Below are 25,650 nucleotides of genomic sequence, written 5' to 3'. Positions count from 1 at the left end.
ACTTCGGGTAGAAAATTATTTTTAAACGTGTGGGGAAAAAAAAGGGTTAAATAGTCATCTACAGTGGCCCATAATAAGCCAAGCAGCAGGTTGGCTTTACAGCGGGCACATTTCCAAGTCATAAGGCCAAAGCCCTGTCACGTTAGAACAGGTAAGGCGTCTATACAAGGTAAACGTTCTGCAGGAGAGAAGAAAAAAAAAAAAGAGAAAGGGCTCTTCTGATTGTCTACTTCCGCCACACACAACATGGCCGCTCAGATGCCCTCAATTACAGGGCAGTGACGTTCGGGGAAAGCCGTGATCACGTGACATGCGCTGGGGTAAGATCCGCTTAGCGGCTGCGGCTTATTGTTTCTCCGCGAGAGGTCAGAGGTCACCGGGGGCGGTGTGTGACATCACTCCGGTGCATGTGCGGAAACAACATGTCTGTGCCGCTACTCACCGACGCTGTGACCGTACCCGGAGGGGAACGAGAGACTGCGGCGGTAAGACACATTACTGGGCTGGGGAGCATGTGGGGTGAGCGCAGGGCCGCCTTATGTCCTGTGTACAATGAGTGTGTGTGAGGGGGGGCAGTGTCCTCCTCATTCCCTGTGCACCCCTCTTTGTACATGGCACCTTCTTATGGGTGTACCCCTTCTACCAACAGGTGATCTTCCTGCACGGCCTGGGCGATAACGGGTAAGTGGCCTCTCTCCTTCCCCCCCCCCTGCCTGTGCTGGCATGGCTGTGTCATCCCTTTTGTATTAAGGACTTGGGTGTGTGTAATGCTTATCTGTACATAATAGAGAGTGGTCACATGGACACTGTTTATGAAGTCACAGACAAACTCCTCCAGGGCTTCCACCATTGCCATGGGAAATGTGCCTTCATTTTCAGCACGGGGCTCATTTACAATGATATTAAATCTTAACCGCCTCCATACCAGACACTTTCACCCCCTTCCTGTCCAGATCTGCACCCCCTTCCTGCCCAGACCAATTTTCAGCATTCAGTGTTGTCACACTTTGAATGACAATTGTGCAGTCACACACTGTACCCATCTGAAATTATCATTTTTTTTGAGACAGACAAAGCTTTCTTCTAGTGGTATTTTATCAGCACTAGGTTTTTTATTTTTTGCTAACTTAAAAAACCTAAAATTTTAAAAAGAGTGGAAAAGAAAGCTTAGTTTCTGATTTGCAAATAGTTAATGTTTCTCCTTTGCTGCTGGGGCTGCAGCGATGATGGGGGGGGTGCTGCTGGGGCCGCAGCGATGATTGGGGGGTGCTGCTGGGGCCGCAGCGATGATTGGGGGGCGCTGCTGGGGCCGCAGCGATGATTGGGGGGCGCTGCTGGGGCCGCAGCGATGATGGGGGGGGGGCACTGCTGGGGCCGCAGCGATGATCCGGGGGGGCGCCGCTGGGGCCGCAGCGATGATCCGGGGGGGGCGCTGCTGGGGCCGCAGCGATGATCTGTGCCCAGATTATCAGTCGAAATGCTGTGCCCTGCAAGTCTGTTTACTTGTAACCAGCTATGATTGGACACAGCTGGTCACATAGTAAAGGGCCGCTGTGATTGACCCTTTCCCCAGATCTATGACCTGCTGTGTTCATCAGACACTTCCTGATGCACACTTTTTAGGGCTAGATAGGTTAGTCTTAGTTCGTGAATGCCTGTACATTTACAGATTTTTGTGTTCTGGTGGACTTGCACTTTAAGGTCACCATTTCAGTAGAGTACCTACATACCAGAGTAAGGGCTAACCCGAAGGCCCTTTCCTGTGTTTGAAACATATCAAATGTAGGTCTGCAAAATCCCATCGACTTTCATTGGGCAGTACTCATGGCAGTTCTGAGACTGCATTTATGCTGCTTTTCTTCCTCTGCATTTCTGTTGACACACATCCTATTAAGGTTTGTTTGAACTGCGGGAAAAGCAGGTTAAACACAGCCTTCTTAAGTCAACCCCTATGTTTATTCATTTGAATGCTGCTGTGTTCATTTGACTGGAAGAAGGAATGTTTGAGCATTCGTTGACATTAACCCCTAAAGCATGGGTGTCCAAACTTTTGGCTTCTCTGGGCCACATTGAGTGTAGAGAAACTTTCTCATGCCGCATATAAAATATATACTATAGTTAAGGTATATAAGTAATAAAATGCCGCCACCCCCCCCCCCTGCACTAATTTAACACGACTAGAGGATGAGCAAATGAAATGGTAATCAGTATACAGAGATTTGAAGTGGTCATGGTGGTAGCAGTCAGAAACACTGCACATGCTGGGATATTTACAGTTATGTGCTAGGGGCTAGTTGCACCCCTAGCACATATGACTTAGGCAGCCAGAAAATGTAATGCCATTATTCATACATGTATAAACAAGGACATGACATATTATGACAAAACACAACTAGTTATTCTAAAACATATTACAACAATTTACACACGCTAATGCATATACCTTTTCTACTTATTTTGCAGACTGCTGGCAGGTAATGCTGTTGGTTACTGCTGGCGGGTAATGCTGGTCATGCCTGTACTACTGAAGGAAGCTGCGGCTACAGTAGAGAGCAGAGCCGCTCCTTCCTGTATGGCTCCTGTCACAGGCGGAGTACATTTCATATCACTCAGCCTGTGACATAGCCAGAACTATACAGGAAGCAGTGGGTCTGTCACTGACTGCAGACATCCTAAATCTCCCGCGGCAGCCAAGAGATCGCACAGCACTTTCGGATGTCCGTGAGCCGCCGGCCAAAGGCGGGAGACTGTCTGGAGTTCCGCGGCCAATGGGCCGCATTGCCTGCAGTTCCGGGCGGCGGGCTGGACATGCCTGCCCTAAAGCATATAACCCAAAGCGCAGTAATCTTTACCAACCAAGTCAGCCTCCTTTAATTGTTTTGCTTTACACCGATTTTGGGCAGCACTTTTTGCAATCGCCTTTGAAAAAAGCTCATGTTATGATTGCTTAACAGTATATGGGGAAAACTGATTATAGGTGAATTTGTATGTGTATATAGATTTGTTTGGCCATATTATTTTTTTAAATAATAAATTTGTTTGCTCTTTATTTTGCTACTACTTAGACATGGCTGGGCTGATGCAATGTCTGCTATTAAACTGCCCTATGTGAAGTACATATGTCCACATGCGTGAGTATTTTTATTTTATGTTGCATCTAATCAGAACAATTAAATATTTTGTGTATCAGAAGTATACGTTTTTTGTTTTACTTAGTTTTATTAATACTTTAATGGTTCACTAATAGAAATTACAGTATGAGTACACAAAGCCTAAAATGATACACACATTTCACTATGAACAGTGTGTTTCAAAACTAAATTTGTTTTAAAAGAGAAGTATGGGCAACAAAAAACACCTTATATTCGCCTAGGTGGCTGCATCATCGATCCAATGTTGCATCTGTCACCTGCCAGGTCTGCAGTGGGAACCAAGCAATCAAACACTACTGATTGCTCAGTTCTCCTCCTCCACTCTGAGCAGAGAGCTGGAACCGGCTCCTGCTCCTTCAGGGCTCCCTGGAGAGCTGGGCTGTGGAGGTGGCAGGAGGGTCTGGCTCAGGCTCTTGGCAGATCACTCAGAGACTGAGGCAGTTGCCTGTCCATCTTTTCACAGCCTGTACTGGCTCTGTGATGTCAGCCGACAGCAATCTTTAGTCTGCTAAAAACCGGTCACAGGAGTGCAGAATGAACTGCAATCCTGTGATCCTTAGGAGTAGTAAAGCAAAAAAAAAAAAAAAAAAAAAAAAAAAAGCTATAGCTGTATTCCTTAATGCTTTATAAAACATGACATTTGCTTAACACAAATATAAAATGATAGATTATGAATTAAGTGTATGTCCAGCCTTAAGCCCCGTACACACGTAGCGATTGTCGGCCGTAAATATTCGGCCGCCGAACGATCGGCCGATTGTCGGCTTGTTAGTATGATGCTTCCGACAACCGACTCCGACTTTTCGGCCGAACAGAATCGGGTGTGCAGGCATTAAAATTTTTGTTGGCCAACACCAGAACGGCCGATTGTTTGCCAGTCAGTACAGAATTCGGCCGACAAACAGCAGATTAGCAAGACTGGGCATGCTCAGAGAAGAAAAAACACAAGGAAAGTTAACCATCACGTGACATCACTTCTGCAGTCGGCTGTTGTTGGCCGACAAAATTCGTGTGCAGTCTTTTGCAGTTTTTAGCCGACAGGACAGCACCGGACAAAAGACGTCCGATCGTTCAGCTGACATTCGGTACGTGTGTACGGGGCTTTAGTCTTCATTAAATAGACCAAAAAGAACTAACAAGTGAATGACATTATAATGCTTTTTTTCTACCTGTAGACCACGTATTCCAGTAACTCTAAACATGAAAATGGTGATGCCAGCATGGTATGTATGTGTTCTTCACTATTGCATCTTTAACATGTTTGTTGTAGAAGTTTCTCATTCCAGAATTTTTTTTCTATTACTGCAGGTTTGATTTGATGGGATTGAGTCCTGATGCTCCGGAAGATGAGGCAGGCATTAAGAAAGCTGCAGATAGCAGTAAGAACAGACTCGCTGACATAAAACTGATAACAAATAAAGAACAGATTAGGCATAAATTCCCCCCCCCCCCCCCCCCAAACAAAAAAAAAGTCTTTCTTAATAGGTTATGCATATACGTAATTTTTTACATACTGTATACTGTAACAGCTTTTTTTTAGCAATGCTTTGTTCCTGACAGATTTAATAGAAGAATCAAAATGTATTTTGTCTTTATCTGAAACTAGAATTGCTCATCGAGTGTATGCACAGCTAGTGTTCATTTTTTAAATCTTGTTTTTACATCAGGCAGATACAGTGCTCAGCATATGAGTACACCAATTTTGAAAAGTAATATTGAGTTTTATAGGACATTTGTATAGCTCATTACATGAAAGAAAGGTAAATAATATAACTTAGACGAAATCTTCAGTTTTACTCAAATTAGTTGATGCAAAAATGAATACACCCCACAACAAAATCTACATCTAGTATTTTGTGTGACCTCCATGATTTGTAAGGACAGCACCAAGTCTTCTAGGCATGGAATGAACAAGTTGGTGACATGTTGCCACATCTTTTTACATTCTTTAAGAACGACCTCTTTTAGAGGCTGGATGGAGAGTGATTCTCAACTTGTCTCTTCAGAATTCCCCATAGGTGTTCGATTGGGTTCAGATCAGGAGACATACTTGGCCACTGAATCACTTTCACCCTGTTCTTCAGAAATGCAACAGTGGCCTTAGGTGTGTGTTTTGGATCATTGTCATGTTGGAGAAGTGCACGACTACCAACGGCACGGAGTGATGGTAGCTTCTTCTCTTTCAATATAGAGCAGTACAACTGTAAATTCATGATACCATCAATGAAATGCAGCTCCCCGACACCAGCAGCACTCATGTAGCCCCACAGAAAGACACTGCCACCACTATGTTTCACTGTAGGCACCATGCATTTTTATTTGTACGCCTCGCCTGTGCGAAGCCATCAGTTCCAAAAACATTTATCTTGGTCTCATCACTCCAAAGTACAGAGTTCCAGTAGTCGTCTTCTTTTTCAGCACGGGCCCTGGCAAATTCTAGGTGGGCTTTTTTGTGCATGGGTTTTGTTCAGGTGTTACCTTACATGGATGTCTCTGTGAGATGGTTGCAGTTCCATCGTTGTAAAATTTTTGTATCACTTTTGCTACTGTGCAGTATTCTGACTGATAAGTAAAGCTTTGCTGATTTTCTTGTAGCCTTCACCTTGTGTAAAGAAATTATTTTCTTTCTCCGGCCTTGTGACATTTCTCTTCCATGTGGTGGCATTGCTGACAGCATGAAATATGAAGGGGTTTTCTTTGTTAGGTAATGCCCTTTTATAATCAGCTGTCTGCTGGACACCTGTTTAATGAGTAATTAGACTCACTGTAGTTGAATTCTTGTTAGGATTTTGTCTTAAATTTATTATGCACTCAAGACAGGCTCTTGCACTTCATAGTTGAAGGTAAATCTAAAGGAAATTGAATATGAAAATTGTACATTGTACAATGTATGACCAGCCTTGGACTTTCACTGAGGTGTATTTATTTCTCTTTCATTCATTGACAACACAGCACCTGTTCTTCCTAACTATTTGGTTATACTGTTCCCTACAGGAGTAGGACACTAGGAAGAAAAAGTCTGGCTACGCCCTATGGGCAGTCTCTCTGCTATAGGTACTCTTTTTTTTTTTTTTTTCTGCGTAGTCAGGAGTAAGGACCTAGTTCCTTGCTGAGATCTCTGGTCCTGGCAATTTTTTTTCTTTTTAGATAGATTTTTTTTTTTTTTTTCTCCTGGTTTTTTTTTTTTCTCCCTGTGATCTGTTGATCTACAATCAACTGCTGGACTGGGCGACAGGCTGCATAATCTAGATCCAGTCTTTACCCCAGTCTGGCCTGCGAGTGCGCGCAGACCTCAGCTCCGTGCTAGGTCAGCCGTGACCTAACCCCACCAGACAGGGGCTGGCCTGCGAGTTAAATGCCTCGCGAGGTCGCATACGACCGTGTCTTGGCCCGAGTCACAGCGTTCCTCCTGGCCGACAGCCCCCCCATTTTGATGGAGAGGAGGTTCTGTCTGGAGCGGTGGCCGTCTGGTTCCTGGTTTGGTAAGTAACTGTCCCCCCCTCTCCCCCTGGAGGGTTTTGGGATGGTCGGACCCCTTGGGTTCCCCCTCCTTCCCGTTGGGCATCCCCCTCATCGTTCTGGTGGTTTTGTGGGCCATATCGCCCCACCCACCCTTCACTGACGACTGGGGATGTGGGGTGGCCTGGGGTGGGGGTAGGGTGCTGTGCTGGCGATTGGGGCAAAGGGCTGGGGGGGCTCCTGCCAGGTCCCTCCTCTTCCTGCCTGTGCTGTTTTCTGAAGCCTCGTGATCCCTCCCGGGTGCTACGCGGGGCCACTATTTTCTTGTAGCCTGTGTGCTCCATGTACTGTAGCCATGTTTGTGTAGTCCGGCGGCTATTTTGCGGTGGTTTGCAATTGAAAATAGCAGCGGCTATGACTGTGGAGCCCTCCGGGCGGCAATTTCGGTGGTGGGAGCCTATCCTCACCCCCTGGTGCTGACTCCTGGATCTTTTCATTTCCTGATCGCCGCACATGCAGTGCAGATTCTCCTTGTGGCTGCGGTGCCTGGTTTCTGCTGGGTGGTGAGTCTAGTGGGGTCCTCTCCCTTTCTGCTGAGCATCGATTGGGTGCTCTGCTACTGGCGACCGGGAGGTGCTGCCAGAGTGATGGGGGTTGTCCCTTAACAGTGTTCTTACACCTTTTTTTGTTGGGTCCCCCTGGAGACTCATGGAGTCTTTGGAGCACATCTTCCCACCTGATCCCCTCTCTGGGGCTGCGGGCCCTCCAGGTCCTATTTATCCATCGATGCACTGACGGCAGTCCTGGAATCCTTTGTGTCTAGGGTGGAGGAGGTTTTTGGGCGATGGGCTGGCATAAAGCGCCCCCTGCCTTATCTGTCCCATTAGATCCTGAATATGATTCGGCCACTGCGGACGTGGGTCACCCTGTTTGGTCTGTAACCACGCTCCCTGAATCCTCAGATAGTGAGGAGAAATTTGAGGAGAATTTCTCCACTTCTGCAACCGTGCCCGAAAAGGCGCCGGTGGACGCACTGATTTGTATCTGTGCTTGAGACTTAAAGTTGGAAGATGTGGCTGCATTCACAAGCAAACCCGGAGAGGCAAGGTGTTCCTTTTCCCCTCCTATTTTGACAGAATTGTCACTAAAGAGTGGGGACGACCAAAGTGTCCCCTTGGGGTCCCTAAGCGATACCCCTTTGAGGAGTCCCTTCTTAAGAAATGGACCATTCCACCGGTGGTGGACCCTCCGGTCTCCAGTTTAAACAAGGCAACCACTATTTAGGTTGAGTCACCGGCCTTTAGTGACACGGCTGACTGGAAGGTGGAGGCTGTGGCTTGCAATATGTGCACCCTGGCTGGTTCGGCTTTGAGGCCGATGTTCACCATTGACCTGGTGTCGAAGACTGACCGAATGGTCTAAGATTTTACGCCGTGACCTGGAGGGGGGAGTATCTCCTCCCTGCCTTTGCTGAGCTGGCGGACCAGCTGGTCCAGGGGCTGCAGTTAATCTGTGATGCCTCTTTGGATGCGGCTCCCCTAGTGGCTCGGCCCTGTTTCGGCAGTGGTCCTTCGGCGTTTCTTTTGGCTGAAATGCTGGTCTGCGGACCAGACTTGTAAAAAAGGCCTGACTGATCTTCCGCTTCAAGGAGATCTCCTGATTGGTTCTACCCTGGATGACATTAAAGTTCTCACGGGGGGGGGGGGGGGAGTACCTTTCTTCCACAGGCTACTAAGGGCAAGTTGAGAGCAGGCTTTTCCAGACCCTGGTACAAGACCCCTTCAGCATGAATGTGCGCCCTCACCTGTATCTGGGGTGGGGGGACGTCTTCGCTGGTTCCTGGACCCATGGACTCCCCTGGTACAATATAAGTGGGTCCACAAGGTCATTCAGTCCGTCTACAAGATCGAGTTTCATTCTTACCCTCCGGTAAGGTTCTTTCTTCCAACGTGCAACTGTCCCCCGTCTGCTTACAGGCTCTTTTTGGTGCGGTGCCAGACCTTTTACTTTAAAGGGTGATGGACCCGGTTCTGACTTAGGAAAGGTTTCCGGGGTTTTACTCAAACTTGTTTTACAGTCCCCAGGAAGGAAGGCAAGGTGTGTCCAATTCTGGACTTCAAGGCGCTGAACTGCTTTTTTGCTGGTGCAGAAGTTCGGCATAAAGTCCATTCACACGGTGGTGGTTTCCCAGCATCAGGGGGATTTTCTTGCCTCCATTGACATCAAGGATGCTTCCATTCACATTTCAATATGTGTCGGTCACTAGCGCTTCCTCCGCTTTGCCGTGGGAGAAGAGCATTATCCGTTTTTGCCATTACCCTTTGGTCTCGCTTCTTGGGTCTTCACGAAAGTGTTGGACCCAGTGATAGTATTGTTACGCCAATGGAGGATCGCCATGCTGGGCTACTTGGACGACCTCCTTCTGCGAGTCTCCTACTGCTCTGGTGGAAAACCTGGAAATCCCCATACGAGATTGAGGAAATTTTGCTGGATTCTGAATTTTGCTCTGCTCTGGTTTTGACCACTAAGCTGGACTATCTGGGACTGACTGACTTGGCCAGAGTGCCCCTTCCTCTGGGCAAACTCCAGAAACTGTAGGCTGCAATTCGTCTCCTGCTGTCAGGCAGATGGTCATCCCTCCAGACTTGCATGTGGGTGCTGGGCCTGATGGTGTCTACCTTCTAGGCGGTTCCATTTGCAGAGTTCCATACGAGGTCTCGGAAAGGGAGGTTCTGGCCAAATGGGACAAGAATCCGCAGTTTCTGGACAATCGGATCCGGCTGAGCCGGGGAACGAAAGAGTCCCTGCTATGGTGGCTTTGTGCTTCGGCCTGGCAAATCCTTCCTCCCCTTGTATTGTACAGTGATCACTACGGATGCCAGCCTGTCCGGCTGGGGAGGTGTCCTCAGCAAAATTTTGCTCAGAGAATCTTCACACTGGAAGAGTCCTGACTCAATGTCTTGGAACTCTGAGCGATCAGACTGTGCCTGGACCGTTGGACGGATCATCTTCAGGGACGTCCAGTGCACATCCAATCGGACAATGCCACGGCCATGGCTTATGTCAATCACCAGGGGGGCACAAGAAGTGTCCTGGTGGCTCTGGTGGTAGCTGGCATTCTAAAGAAGGGCAGTTACAGCCCTCTCTGCCTTACACATTCCTGAGGTGGAAAACTGGCATCTTGATGGCCTCACTGGGCTTTGTACGCCGATCTGGTGCAGCTGGTCCCCGATGTTCCTTGGAAGCTTCCTCTCAGGGAGGATCTGCTGTCCCGAGGACCAATCTTTCATCCTCTTTACAGTCGCTGGCTTTGACGGCTTGGCTGTTGAACAGCAGGTGCTGATGGATAGAGGTTTGTCTGAGTCGGTGATTCCAACGCTGTTAAAAGTTAGGAAGATCTACCAGCGTATGTGGAAGATGTACATTGCATGGTGTGAGTCTTTTGGGGTTCATCCTCGCTCTTTTTCGATGACTAACTAGGATCTTGACCTTCCTTCAATGAGGAGTTGAGCAGAAACTAGCGTTGAATACTATCAAGGGTCAGGTGTTCGCCTTTGCGGTCTTCTTTCAGCGACCCTTGGCCACATACTCCCTGTTGCTTACTTTTTCTTTAGGGAGTTAGGCACTTGACCCCCCCCCCCCCCCCCCAGTTGGGTCTCTGTTGCTGCCTTGGGACCTCAATTTGGTGCTCTTGGTCTTCCAGAAGCTTCCTTTTGAGAATCTTGAGACTCCCCTGCTTGCACTGTCCCAGAAGGTGGCCTTATTTGTGGCTATAACCTCTGCGCACAGGGTATCGGAATTGGCGGCGTTATCCTGTCATTCACCTTTTTCACGTTCACAAAGATAAGGTGGTTCTTCGCCTTTGTCTGTCGTTCTTTCCTCAGGTTGTCTCTGATTTTCATTTGAATGAAGACATTGTGTTGTCTTCCCTGTGTCCCAGGCCAAAACATCCGAAGGAAATTGCTTTGCATGCCTTGGGATGTGGTCTGGGCAATTAGGGTGTACCTGGCAGCTACGGTTAGGGAGTCAGATTCCCTATTTGTGCTCACAGATGGGCCTCTGAAAGGGTTGTCTGCTTCCTCTGCGACCATTTCCAGATGGATCAGGCAGACAGTGGTTCAGGCCTATTCTATCAAGGGTCAGGTTCCTCCTTTCCCTGTCAAGGCGCATTTTACTCCAGGCACTCAGTGCCTCCGGGGCTTTCTGTCATCAGGCATCAGTGACGCAGGTTTCTATAAAGTGGATGTGTTAGCATCTGCAGATGCTTCCTTTAGCTGCAAGGTTTTGCGGGATGCTGTTTATAGGACCTGGTCCTCCTTTTTGACTGTGTATTCTATTCAGGTGGGCTCCAGTTGCCTGGTTGGCTATAGTTTAGCCTTGGGAATTTCTTTTCGCTGTTCCCACCCCTCATGTTTCCCACTGCTGTGGGATGTCCCAATGGTTAAGAAGATCAGGAGCTGTGTCCATCAATGAATGAAAGAGAAAATGGGATTTTTGACTTAACGTAAGTTGGAGTTGTAATTCTTCTAATACTGCTTGTAACAAAACTGAGTACCTATAGCAGAGAGAGGGAGTATACCCCCTGGGACTTGCCCATAGGTGTAGCTAGACTTTTTTTTTTTTTTTTCTGCCTAGTGTCTCTCTCCTGTAGGGGTCAGTATAACCCAATGGTTAAGAAGATCAAGAGCTGTGTCCATCAATGAACATCAGAGAAATGGATTTTAGGGAAAGTCAAAAGTCCTATAATATATATATATATATATATATATATATATATATATATATATATATATATATATATATATATATATATATATATATATATAAAATTATTATTATTATTATTTTTTTGCAACATCTTCCTAAATTAATTTGTTAGGAAAAATACTTTTTTTTTTTGTGTTTAAATCAGGCAGTGAGGAAGCAACATATCTCCTGCTCACTGCTTGTCCAGCGCCTCTGGAAAGCAATCCACTGCTTTTCAGAGGGACAGCAAGAGCTGCTGCACATTCGAATAAGCCTTTAAAGTGTTATGTAAATGATGTCTTGTTTTGGTGGTAGTTATTGGATGTTAATGTTAACTTTTCTGTTTCAGTCAAAAGTATAATTGAGCATGAAGTGAAGAATGGAATTCCTGCTAATAGAATTGTTCTTGGAGGATTCTCTCAGGTACTCATCTCTCAGTGATCAAGTTGGCATAATGCTGTATATATTTCCTCTTGTTATATAAAGAACTGTATTCTTTTGGTTTGTGAAAGTAAGATTAAAGCGGAATTTCAGGCATATACAAAAATGAATGCAATTGTGCATAGCCTTTTTAATAAATATTTATTTCCATTTTGCAAGCTGTATTAAACACAAAATGTACTATATTACAGCTTACCAATTATTTGATGTGGCTGCAGCATTTTATTCTTTGGCTTTTCTTCTCTGTTTTCACCTGGTGATCTGGCCAGTAACACACCTCCTGTATTAGTGCCCCCACTTTGGAGCAGAGGAGGCACAGCAGACCGCAGCATTGTCACTCTGGTGGGGAGTGTTGAATGTATGAGCAGATTTAGATCCACTAACGAACTGAAGCCAAACTCCAGCTTTATAATCAGTTACAGCAAACAGTTTTTTCCTTTTTAGAATAAAGGTTTTGCATTAATAAATAAAACCTTATTATTTTAATCACCCCTGTCAATTAAGTGGTTTGTCTCATCCATGTAAACTGATGCATTCTGCTTGAGAGTTTGTGCTGTGAAAAACAGATTTGCTGGATTACTAGATAAAAAAAAAATAGAAGAAAAAAAAAGGAAACCAATAAAGCCATCACATCTAAGAATTGGTAAGCTGCAATATGTTTTCTTTTGGCTTTAATACTGCTTTTCAGTACCATATTTGCCATCGTATTAGACGACTGGGCGTACAAGACCCCCAAATTTTCAAGTTAAAACATAGGTTTTGGGTTATACTCGCCGTGTAAGACTACCCCCCCCCCCTTCTGTACCGTTGCGGAGTATAAAATGTGAGGACTACTTTACATGGCCCAAAACAAATCCTTTTAATCTCCAAGCAGGGTAAGTACACAAACATCCCTATTAATCTCCATGCAGGGTAAGTACACAAACATCCCTATTAATCTCCATGCAGGGTAAGTACACAAACATCCCTATTAATCTCCATGCAGGGTAAGTACACAAATGCCCCTATTAATCTCTAAGCAGGGTAAGTACACAAACGTACCTATTAAGTACACAGGGTGTAATCTCTCAAAGCGCTGGCTGGATGTGCAGGAATACTGTACCGGTATGTACCGTTGCTTCGGCTAAATACAGTATACCGGGCTAAGCCAATCACGTGAGCGCTGTATTCTATTATTGAATACAAATCCTGCTCCGATTGGCGGAGTCAGAGAGGCAGGCCTGTGATGTTACTCTCTCTGACTTAGCCCATCCGAGCTTACTTTGTATTTAATAAATATTACATCGCTCACCGTGATTGGCTTAGTGCGGTATACTGTATGTAGCCGAAGCTATGGTACATATCCGTACAGTATTCCCGCACATCCAGCCAGCGCTTTGAGAGATTACACCCTGTGTACTTACCTTGGAGATTGATAGGGATGTTTGTATACTTACACTGCTTGGAGATTAAAAGGGATGTTTGTTTTGGGCCATGTAAAGTAGTCCTCAAATTTTATACTCCACGTATAAGACGACCTCCCCCTATTTTTAGGGGATGTTTTTAATGTTAAGTCATTTTATACGCCAGCAAATACGGTACTGTTTTCTACATACAACTACAGTAAGTACTTGACTCTGTCTTGATGCTAGCACCCTGTCATTCCTTGCTTAGCACTCAGATGGGGAAAATGAGGGCAACACTAGAAACTAATCTGGCTCTGCTGTGTGCACATTTCCTGACATGGAACAGAAGGAAAGAAAAGGGCAAATAGGGTTAATGACATCAATATTTTGTTACTCTATTGTCCATTCGTCAGGTTGGTGACGGGGAGAAACGCTACTGTATTCCTTAACCAAAACATAAAATGTGTTGCTACACTCCTGACTGTATTCTTTGGCAGAGGTGTTTCAATCAGAAAAGTAGCCCAGAAAAAATTACAAATCCTTTTTCAAATATGTATATAAAAGATACAAGTTTTGCCTTGTTTAGACTGGATTTTTTTTTTCTCTTTTTGCCGTCCTCTTGAATTTGAGCTTCTTCCTTTTTTTTTTTTTTTTACCACTTTAGGACCTAGTGAAATCTATTCAAGTTCTTGTTAATTTTACATGCATAATTCAGTCGATTTTTCCAAGTACCTGAATTGGTCTCTCTATGGGCTGCGGTCCTACCGGGAGCGGAAAACCCAAGCCAATCAAGTTGTGCTACATTACACCTCCCGCCAGCCTACCTTTCTGAGTATGTGTACAGTATTGGAGAATAGAATGATGAGCCCAGTCATTAAGCTGGGGTTGGGCTGGTGACCAAATTGTATTTTAACTGAGTGGCTGAACAGAATAAGAACTAAAGCAGAACTACACTGCATCTTAGCACCACAAACCAAAATGCTAATTAATTTTTTTCTATTCTAAGGAAACTTACACAGCCATTCACATATCCATGCTTTATTTTGCTGAGAAAATCATTTTAACCACTTGCCTACTGGGCACTTAAACCCTCTTCCTGCCCAGGACAGTTTTCAGCTTTCAGTGCTGTCGCACTTTGACAATTGTGCGGTCATGCAACACTTTACCCAAGTGAAATTTTTTTCACACAAATGGAGCTCTCTTTTGGTAGTATTTAATCACTACTGGGGTTTTTTTTTGCTAAACAAAGAGACTGAAAAGTAAAAAAAAACAAAAAAAAAAACAAAACAATAAAACGTTTTCATAGTTTGTTAAAAAACGTTCCAAACAGGTAGTTTTTCTCCTTTTTATTGAAGGGCACTGATAGGCTGCAGTGATAAGGTGGCACTGAAGGGCACTGGTAGGTTACACTTATGGGCACCACTGATGAGGCACTGATAGGTGGCACTGGTGGGCATTGATAGGTGGCACTGGTGGGCACAGATGAGGCAGCAGTGGCTCTTTGTTCGTGACCAATGTCCCTCCTGACAGAAGCTGGGGATCGGCTTTTTTTTTTCTCTCTAACGTGAGGGGGAAAAAAGTCGATTACCAGCTCTGTTTACTTCTTGTGATTGCCTGTCATTGACTGACAGCTGATCACGTGGTAAGGCGCTGGTATCGGCCCCTTACTCCAATCTATGATCAGCCGAGTCTCATGGACTCGCTGATCACAGAGCGAGCTGTCCTCGCCCTGCAGGCAGCTCATGCACGGTAGGAGGTACATGGACGCCCTCCCGACAATTTAGGCCGGCGTTGTAGCTGTCTTTTGGCTTGGAAGCGCTGGCAGGAAGAGGTTAAAAAAACACCCCTTAGCATTTCTGGATTCAGCCATCTTGAGAAAGGGCAGGTTCATGTAGTATTTACTTCCTAGAATCTGTCTGCCCTTAACTGAGGCCTGCAAGCAGGAGGGTGTACTTAGCTGAAAAAACCCCTCCTCGCCGCCCCTAAGACTCCTGAGACATCCTTTGTCTAGGCCTAGAAACCAGGAAGTAACTGAAGAAAAGTTGATTTTAAAACCAGTAAACCTGATAATTTCCCCTTTATTTACTAAGGCTAGCAGCATACGGACTAAAAAGAGGTAATGTTAAATGAGAGAGTGAAGTTCAAATTCAATTGGTTCCATACAAATCATTGCATAACCCTTTCCTTTCTGGGTTGATAAAGGTACAAAAACACACATACTGCAAAATGTATTGTATGTTTATATTTCCATGTGTTCTTCATCAGCGTGCCTCCCCATTTGTTTTGTTTAGGGTGGTGCCCTGTCTTTGTATACTGCTTTGACCTGTCAACATAAACTTGCTGGAATAGTTGGACTTAGCTGTTGGCTGCCTCTTCACAAGACATTCCCTCAGGTAATGCAAGATGTGTTTCTCAATTTTTTACTGCATAGAAATGTCTCCTTAGAGCATATGGGGGTGGAGCGGCAAAGAGATGCTGGAGCACATAGTCCTCTCTTGTCCACAGGACACCAAGGAACCTTACAATCATCGGATATTAAAAAAACTGTGAATGCTTCCGCTTTGTCTCGGGTTTCAGTGCTCTGCTAGAAGATCAATTATTTTGAAGTTCACATACATATTGATCCCAAAATACTTCCAACTTTGCTTTACATTGTGTTCAGCTAGCTTTGTTGGCACACAGAATGTGATGGGCGATCGACTCTCCACTCCATCATTTGACGTAGGCTACCCAGATCTCTGCCATACAAGGCGGTGGTGCTGCCCCCCATATTGGATCCAACAAATTGATTACAAGTGACATTTAAGCAGCCTTGGCCAATCAGCAACTCTTGAACACCTAACCACTTTCTGATCTTGTGACGTGACAAGTGCTGCAGAAGTGGAGAGCTAGAAGATTCACTTTCTTCAGTACCTGGCTGTTTTTTTTTTTTTTTTTTTTTTTTATAGTTTAGAGTAGCATGGTGGTTAGAATTAGGGATAGACCAATATGTTTTTTTCAGGGCCAATGCCGATACCGATATTTTGGTCACAACGTATCGGTATGGGCCGATATTTTGTACATTTAAAGTTTTTTAAAAAAATAAAGACAATTTTTGACCCAAATCTGGTACTGAACATGTTAATGTTTTAACATTTTTTTAACATTAAAGGCTCGTTCTTCACCCCTTACCTGCATGAAAACTGATAGGAAAACCGCACGGCTTTCACTTGCAGGTACATCAGTTTCACAATATTCCACTCACCAAAAGGTGAATGTAAATGAGCCTTGTATTAACAATCCTATGTCGGGGTCTGAGACTAGCCTTCTCCTCCAACCATTAGGTGGTGATGCTCATGTAAGGGTAAAATGATGTCACATAGCATAATTCTGTTTACAAATGTTATTGAATAAACATACACACTTGAAATGGCACTCGCATATGTACAAAAGATATAAGCAATTCCACATTAGCAGATCTGCTGGCAGATCGGTATCTCTCACCAACTTGCCGTAAGTGATACCGCTCCGTCTGGCATATGATCTCGGAGGTCACGTGGTCACTTGCGTCACTACCTAATGGTTGAAGGAAGAGAAGACTAGTTTTGGTCGGACCCTGACATAGGATTGTTAATACAAGTCTCATTACCGTTCACCTTTTGGTGAGTGGGAATACAAAACGGAGTGATTCTCACGTGGTGTGGTGGAAGCAGCACTTTTTGGAATATCTGTAATATCGGCAAGTTCCAGGGCAGATACCGATATATCGGCAAAAGTGAATATCGGCCCCGCCGATAATCGGCTTTGCCGATAATCAGCTGATCCCTAGTTAGAATTACTAGTAGGTAATAGGTCTGCTTTTATATGATCCTCACAGTAACTCTAAATAGTCCCAAGTTCTGTTGTGAGTAATGGATCTTCCAGCAAAGGAGAGGGATTGTCTTGCAGTTCACTGGACTCATTACTTTCAGAGCACTAGGACACTTCAGTTGTGTATAATAGGCTTCTCATTTGATCAGCACTTTTCAGCAGAACAGACACTTTTTTTGTTACTATAATTTTGTTTTTTGTCTTTTATAGCATTATATAATCAAGTCTTTTCCATGATCCGATTCAGGATGTGCTCTATTCATCTATTTGAGTGAAATGAATCTCTTCTCATTCCTCACACTTTGAGTTTCTGTTCAACTAAGATATGGTCAAAACTTTTTTTTTTTTTTTTTACCCCTTCTGCACATTTGTCATTCATTTTTGATTAACGAATGGCCCTTATGAGCAAATACTGCTTGGCCCGCCCTCATCCTAACCAGCTTTCCCTCTTGTTTATCTTGGCCTACACCAGAGCTAGGGTTGTTTCTACTTTCAGGGTGTGACATGTTACCTATGTTTGGCATTGTTTGACCTTTCCTTGAGTATAAACCTTTAAATCCACAGATTTAGTGTGGCATCCTAAACTGCCAGATATTTTGTACCTAAATTTGTTTTACAGGTTTTATAAAGAGGACTAGCATGCGATTTTTTTTTTTTTTTTTTGGCAGTTTTATATAATTTACCAACCATTTGTGGCACTGCTTTTAGACATCCCTGGAGATTATTCTGTGTGTCCCAGTTGGTGATTAGAGAGAAGGCGAGATTGTGACAAAGTGTGAACTCACAATTTTTCTTCTAGGAATATGTTGTTTTGTATTTTGTGAAAAACCTTTTCAGTTAACGCTAAAGGAAATATGCAGATTTCCCATAAAACGGTTGGGGCCTCCTTACTTTGTTGCTTTTCTGTGTTCTGGGTTGCCAAATGTCCTACTGAGGGGTTATTTTCATTTTCCTACTACACTGCCTCGTGCTGGACTATTCCTTAACCTCTCCTCCATTCTTTATCATGTACTCAAATCTTTTGATGATAAATATACAAAATCCCACTTTTATGCCACTAATTTATTACATTGGGTTTGCTGTTCCTCTGTAATAGTTGGTAAATGTTGAAGTTTTTTCTGTTTAGTCCTTAGTAGTCTAAACACTTATTCCCCTAACACAACCACATAGGTACCATTATAGTTTGTGACTGCTTTCCAGTCATCTCCTTAGAACACACTATATACAGATCAAATCCTATAGCCCCATAATTGCAAATCTAGCAGGATCAAATGATGACTAGGCAGCACATATGGTAACTTGTATGACTTTAAGAATCTTTGTATGAAAAAAGCTGAATATGCTGAGTTGCTTGAATTGGCTAATTGCGCTTTATTCTCTGTTGTTAGATTGCTGTGCTGTCTCTGAAGATGGATATCTTTTGTGTCATGAAGCAGGTCTTGCAGTGACCTGTTTGTTGGATTAGAACTTGGCGTTATTTTTAGTATATGACCATCTTTGAATTAAATATGTGCTTTGCCTTGCCAATGTAGTGTAAAAGACCACAGCAGATGCATATACTTGCTTTAGTTTTGCTCCCCTGTCGATCCGATCGACTGCCAGGAATGGAAAGAAAGCAGATATGAGTAATGGCTTTGGACCATTGGTGATCCACATGATGGAAAAGCTGTCACATGAAGTGAGTCACATGGTCTTCCATACCTTTTTATGTACTTGGTGTTTCTTTCGACTTCTGGCACTGAACTTGATGACAGGAGAACCAAAAAACAATTGCTTATCTTGCTAGGGATGGGGGAAGGTAAAGTTACCTGTGCTTTTCTCATTCATGGCAAAACACAGGTTGTGTTTTAAAGAACATGTATGCAGGAACTGCAAACTATCCAACAGCATCCAGTATTTACTCATTGCAATCTCACAGTATGCAATTTGCAAACATTCAGAAATTATTTTTTCTCCATGGAAAAGGGGGTAGTACTTTCTACCATGTGAGCATGGCATCCACTGGCAGAACCAGTGACTGGTGATGCATTACCTTTTAGCAATAATCTTGTACTTCTATTCTTGTTAGAGATTTGCCTTGTAAGTACTGCCTGATCTTTGTCGACTCCATCACAATATAAATTAAGTCTGACATATAATCTGAGCTAAAAAAAGAACTGGCAGTATAACTACAGAATATCCTATTAACAGGCGGTTCTTTATGTCCTTTTAATATAATTGTAGGCAGCATGCAGTGTAAATAAGGAAATCTCCATCTTGCAATGTCATGGAGAGTCAGATCCTATGATTCCTGTCCGCTTTGGAGCACTTACCTCAGAGAAACTGAAGTCTGTAGTGGCCCCTTCAAAAGTCCAGTTTAAAACATATCCCGGAGTCATGCACAACACTAATCAAGAGGTAAGGACTTCTTTGCAGTATCAAGGAGTAGCATAGGCTCTGATCATATTATGAATGCATGTTTACCTGTTTTGCTTTTGTTTGTTTTTTTTTTTTTCTTTTTTGTATTTTTAATGTGATCTGGTCAGAGCTAACATGTTTATATATCAGCATTATGCCAATCGGCAGTACTATTCTTTTCCATGATGCAGATTTAACCTGCAAGCCAGCTTTTTGACCCTTTTAAAGGCTAAGTTCACCTTTTTGTAAGAAAAAAAAAAAGGCAGGAAAAAATTGGGTGGTTTTATTATTTTTTTCAGAGGTGTCTGCAGAGCATTGCACCCGTGATCAGTAGATTGCAGGTGGAGTGTCAGTGACTCCTGCAGACATGTCCTCCAGCTTTGTCTTCAAACAGGTACTGTATTGGGCAGCTGTGATTTTTGAAATGGGACAGTGGGTAGGGAGGGAGTGCGGGCAGGAGCTGAAGCATGTTACACCCTAAATATGGGTGTGACATGTTACATGCTCCAAAAGGTGAACCTATCTTTTTAGGGTTTGTTTTTTAGTTTATATGGATAGTTTTTTGCACTATAATTAGAGCAATCACATGTTAAGATGCACCTTTTGATGTCCAAGCGTGATATAAAAATGTATTTATTTTGATAAAATGTGGCTTTTCCCCTTCTCTTAAAAGCTTAATCTGCATAGCTTAGTGGCATGGTTTCTATGAAAACATTTTGTACAAGCTTATCTTTGGCATTGGGGGATTAACTAATACAAATTCCCATGAGAGACTAATATCGGGCAATCTGTCCTACATAACAGTGTAATAGATTAAAAAGGACAAAATTGGCCTCAAAATCAATAACTAACTTTAAATATCATAGTAAAGCCCTAAATACACATGAAACCAGGGGGGAAACGCTTGAGCAAGCGGGACTGTGGAACTAGATCTACATCCTTTTTAATGTAGTCTTGCTTACCAGAATACACTCCTGTTCATCTGTTCTGACATAATGGCATCCCCAGAAAATCATCTTAAAACAGAACTTCAGCAAATTACTTTATTTGGATAGAGTGGGGAATGGTTAGAACCTCTGTCAGATTTTTATTGCTGTCAATATTTCTGTTTTAAAAAGTTTTTTTTTTATTTTTTTTATTGGAGTTGCACTTTGAAAAAGTGAAATTTTTATGGCAAGTAAACTTCTCCCAAAAAGCTTGAAGGTACACACCACAGTAGTAACTAAAATATGTGCTTTCTAAAAAAAAAAAAACGCTACACTAGCACTTTCACTTTATTTACCACTTTACCTCTCTTCATGACCAGGCCACTTTTTGTGATATGGCACTGCGTTACTTTAACTGACAATTGCATGGTCATGTGACACTGTACCCAAAAAAAAAAAATTGATGTCCTTTTTTTTCCCCCACTAATAGAGCTTTCTTTTGGTGGTATTTGATCAAAACGAAAAATAACGGTGAGCTGTTAAAAGCGAAAACAAATGTAACTGAGTGCTGCAATAACAGAATGAATGAATGAAATCAATCTGGCTAAATTAGTGAATCCCACAGCATACATGCTCTGATCACAAAATGCAAATTCACATATATAAAAAACGATTGGCTCCTGCTGTTTCCAATAATGGCGGGAGCGGGTCGCCAGCAGCACGCACCCCAGACCCACTGCACAAAATCATGTACAGGTACGTGAATTCGCGCAGGAGGGCCGCCCTGCTGCAGTATATCTGCATGGGGCGATCCTTAGGAGGTTAAAGGGGAATTAATAGTGTCTGAATGAAAAAAAAAATGTTGCAGCACTTAAGTATGGGGTTTGTTTTATTTCCCCCATTTATACTTACCTAGGTGGATGCAGCATCGGTCCCTCTGCGCCTCTACACTAAGAACCGAGCGATTGAACACCACTGATCGCCCGGTTCTGACAGCTCCCTGAGCACACAGCTTGTCTATTTAGAATACATCTCTGCATATTCCTTCTTTCCCCTGCCTATGTGAAGGGGGTCCCTTTCTCCAATCAGCTCTCTCACAGTGTAACTGCAGCCTCTCTGCCCCATTTTTTGCTGACAGAAAGGTTTCTAACATGATCTGTACATTTGAAAGAGTGTAGAGAGGGGACATTTTTCAGTTAAACAAGTAAAACTCTTTTTGGATGATTTGTTTAATCTCTGTGTATCATCTGAGGCTGTTCACTTCACTGGGCATATCTAAGGGTTTACAACCACTAAGTGCATGTGCACTTTTTTTTTTTTTTTTTTTTATAAGAGCAAAGTTGGATCTCCTATGTAGGCTGCTTGAACTACAGAGGGATGAGAAGATGTTGCAGGGGACATGGCTATCAGCATTGTCGCCACTGATTCACAAGCATGTAACCTGTCAGTCATTACTTAGCCACACCTAGTCCTGCCCACTGTTTTCTGGATTATTGATGAAACTCTTAAGCTGGCTACACATTATACAATTTTCTTCAACAATTTTCCTTTTAAGGCCCCATGCACACCGGGCGTTTTTAATGCCGCTGTAAGTAGCGTCAGGCGTTTTCTTTTTGCAGCCTAAAAACGCACCTCCATGTTATTCTATGGCTTCATGCACACACAGACGTTTTTGAGCTGTAAGTGGCCTTAGGCGTTTTTAAGCTGCAACAAGAACCCACGACCTGCGCGTTCTGAGGACCAGCGGTTACAGCTGTATAAACGTCTGACGCTGCTAAAGGCTGGATAACGTTGCTTAACGTGCATTAAGCCACATTATAGGTTTTTTTTTTTCTTCCATTCAAAATCAATGGTTCCCTATGGGAGCCTATTGATTTGAATGGAAGTCGCACCGCAAGTCTGATCAGGATGATCCGACTTGCGGGGCGACTTGCACTGTGAGAATCTTGAGGGGGAACTCCACGCCAAAATGGGAAAAAACGGCGTGGGGGTCCCCCCCAGGTTCCAACCAGGCCCTTCCTGTCTGGTATGGAATTTGAGGGTAGCCCCACGCCGAAAAAACGGCGTGTGGTCCCCCCCCCCATAATCCATACCAGACCCTTATCCGAGCATGCAACCCGGCAGGCTAGGAAAGGGGAGGGGACGAGCGAGCGGCCCCACCCCCCTTGGACACACCAGGCCACATGCCCTCAACATGGGGGGGTGTTGGTGCTTTGGGGCAGGGGGGGCTCTGCACCCCCACCCCAAAGCACCTTGCCCCCATGTTGATGAGGACAAGGGCCTCATCCCCACAACCCTGGCCGGTGGTTGTGGAGGTCTGCGGGCAGGGGGCTCATCGGAATTTGGAAGCCCCCTTTTACAAGGGGGGCCCCCCAGATCCCGGACCCCCTCCCTATGGGAATGGGGTACACTGTACCCCTACCCATTCACCCCATAAAAGGCAGTGTATGTGAATAACGACAGGAGACGTTTTGGAAAGTTTTTTTAAAATCTTCATCCGGTCTTCTCCACTCTGCTCTTCTGATCTTCTCCTCTCCGCTCTTCTGCTGTCCAATCTTCTGCTCTTTTGCTGTCCGCTCTTCTGCTCTTTTGCTCTTGGCTCTTCTTCTTCCTCCGGGCCTCCTCCGACGCTGTCCCCGGTGATTATGCCGGTCTCCGGTCTCTGCAGCTTAATATATAGCCATTGGGGGCGTGGCCTCTAGATGATGTCATCGGGAGACCCCACCCCCTTGTGTCACAGACGACGTCATCTGTGAAATAAGGGGGAGTGGTCTCCCGATGATGTCACCGATCGGCCACGCCCCCAATGGCTATATAATAAGCTCCGGAGACCGGCATAATCGCCGGGTACAGCGTCGGAGGAGGACCGGAGGAAGAAGAAGAGCCAAGAGCAGAAGAGCGGACAGCAAAAGAGTAGAAGATTGGACAGCAGAAGAGCGGAGAGGAGAAGAGCAGAGTGGAGAAGACCGGATGAAGATTTTAAACTTTCCAAAACGTCTCCTGTCGTTATTTCCATACACTGCCTTTTATGGGGTGAATGGGTATGGGGTACAGTGTACCCCATACCCATTCACATAGGGAGGGGGTCCGGGATCTGGGGGGCCCCCCTTGTTAAAGGGGGCTTCCAGATTCCGATGAGCCCCCTGTCCGCAGACCCCCACAACCACCGGCAAGGGTTGTGGGGATGAGGCCCTTGTCCTCATCAACATGGGGGCAAGGTGCTTTGGGGTGGGGATGCAGAGCCCCCCCCCTGCCCCAAAGCACCAACACCCCCCCATGTTGAGGGCATGTGGCCTGGTGTGGTCCAGGGGGGGGGTGGGGCCGCTCGCTCATCCCCTCCCCTTTCCTGGCCTGCCGGGCTGCATGCTCGGATAAGGGTCTGGTATGGATTTTGGGGTGGACCCCACGCCGTTTTTTCGTCGTGGGGCTACCCTCAAATTCCATACCAGACCCGAAGGGCCTGGTTTGGAACCTGGGGGAGACCCCCCACGCTGTTTTTTCCCATTTTGGCGTGGAGTTCCCCCTCAAGATTCTCACAGCGCAAGTCGCGCCGCAAGTCGGATCATCCTGATCAGACTTGTGGTGCGACTTCCATTCAAATCAATAGGCTCACATAGAGAACCATTGATTTTGAATGGAGGCAGAAAAAAACGCTGCTAAAAGCGACGTGGCAAAACGTGCAATAACGCAAATGGAAAAAGCTACTGAAAGCACGTTTTTACAGCTGCTTTTTCCGGCGTCAGAACTAACTTTGACGCACGTTTTTTCTAATGCCCCGTGTGCATGGGGCCTTAATTGACCAAAACCATATATAACGAGGTCAAACCTCAACACTTTTGACTTGTATGCAGTCAGGCAGGCTTTCCCTGGCCCTATCTTATATGAAGGATAGCCTTATGCTTATCCCATGCATGCTTAAACTCCTTCACTGTATTTGCAGCTACCACTTCTGCAGGAAGGTTATTCCATGCATCCACTACTCTCTCAGTAAAGTAATACTTCCTCATAAAAGTAATATGAGGAAGTATTACTTTACTGAGAGAGTAGTGGATGCATGGAATAATCTTCCTGCAGAAGTGGTAGCTGCAAATACAGTGAAGGAGTTTAAGCATGCATGGGATAGGCATAAGGCTATCCTTCATATAAGATAGGGCCAGGGACTATTCATAGGTTTCAGATATATTGGGCAGACTAGATGGGCCAAATGGTTCTTATCTGCCGACACATTCTATGTTTCACACTAAATAGTTGACGTAAAATCTAAAGAAAATTGAACAGAAAAAGTTGTATAATGTGTAGCCAGCTTTACACATTATACAACTTTTTTTTGTTCAATTTCCTTTAGATTTTACGTCAACTATGTAGTGTGAAAGCCTGCCTGACTGCATACAATTCACAAAGCAAGCTCAGCCTAAATTTGTAAGGAACAAATGTGGCCGGCCCCATATACCTACATGATTACAAATTCTACATCAACGTTTTTTCTTAAAAACAAGAACATTCCTTGATAACCAAATTTACTTATTATTATTATTATTATTATTATTATGTTACAAGCATGTCTAAAATTGAAAAGATTGTACAGTTCTTCCTAATTTCTCTTTTCAAATGTGATTGTAGGAAATGACAGCAGTGAAAGACTTCTTGGAGAAGGTGATCCCACGAGTGTAACTCAGACAATTCCACTGCAGGAAACCGCTACCAGGCCTCACCTCCAGTGTTTCCTCCCTGAACCCTTGTCCTCTTACCCTCACACCCCCACTCTGTGCTGGTTAATAATACAAGTATTATCTGTCCTGTCAGATTTGATTGGAGCTGTTTAAGGTATAGGGTGGGGGTTGCTGCTCCTGCACCCATTCCCATAATACCTGCCAAGGGCAGGCCTTGTCATTGCTGCTTCACAGATCCTCCTAGTGTTACATTTCATATTCTGTTGTCACAGTGGCTTACCTGTTGACAGCAGAAAACCATCATATACCTCAGAGGAGCAGCTGAGTGTGGAGATGTGAATGTACCTTAAACACTCCGTCCTTTCAGGAGCAGAGCTCAGGGCCACTACAGCTGGTACTGTGCCCCAATGTAGGTATTTTTCACAGTCATCTGTCCCTGCTCTAGACTGGTGTTATGCTTTTGGCCTTTCATCCATACTCTCTGAGCTCTGGTCATGTATTTGTAAGGTTAAGCATGAACGGGGAAGAGAGTGTACCTTCCAAAGCAGCATTACCGTCTATATAAGGTTTTTTTTGTTTGTTTTTTTTTTTTGTTTTTTGTTTTTTTTAATTCACAATAAAAAGC

The 25,650-nt window shown here is 44.3% G+C and overlaps 1 protein-coding gene across 1 annotated transcript; it reads left to right on the top strand.

The window, feature by feature from the left end:
* The first annotated feature begins 271 nt into the window (after positions 1 to 271).
* Positions 272 to 25,620, top strand: LYPLA2 (lysophospholipase 2). Its single transcript, XM_082246869.1, has 9 exons — positions 272 to 485; positions 650 to 681; positions 3,066 to 3,131; positions 4,328 to 4,375; positions 4,461 to 4,531; positions 11,707 to 11,780; positions 15,475 to 15,576; positions 19,256 to 19,429; positions 24,976 to 25,620. The coding sequence occupies exons 1-9, from the start codon at positions 408 to 410 to the stop codon at positions 25,024 to 25,026; spliced, it is 696 nt and encodes a 231-aa protein (XP_082102995.1). The 5' UTR covers positions 272 to 407; the 3' UTR covers positions 25,027 to 25,620.
* The last annotated feature ends 30 nt before the right edge of the window (positions 25,621 to 25,650 follow it).

Source organism: Pelophylax lessonae (genome assembly GCF_965119305.1).
Source record: "Pelophylax lessonae genome assembly, chromosome: 2".
Lineage (NCBI taxonomy): Eukaryota > Metazoa > Chordata > Amphibia > Anura > Ranidae > Pelophylax > Pelophylax lessonae.
Note: the sequence above shows the minus strand (reverse complement) of the source record. Positions and strands in the feature narration are given on the sequence as shown.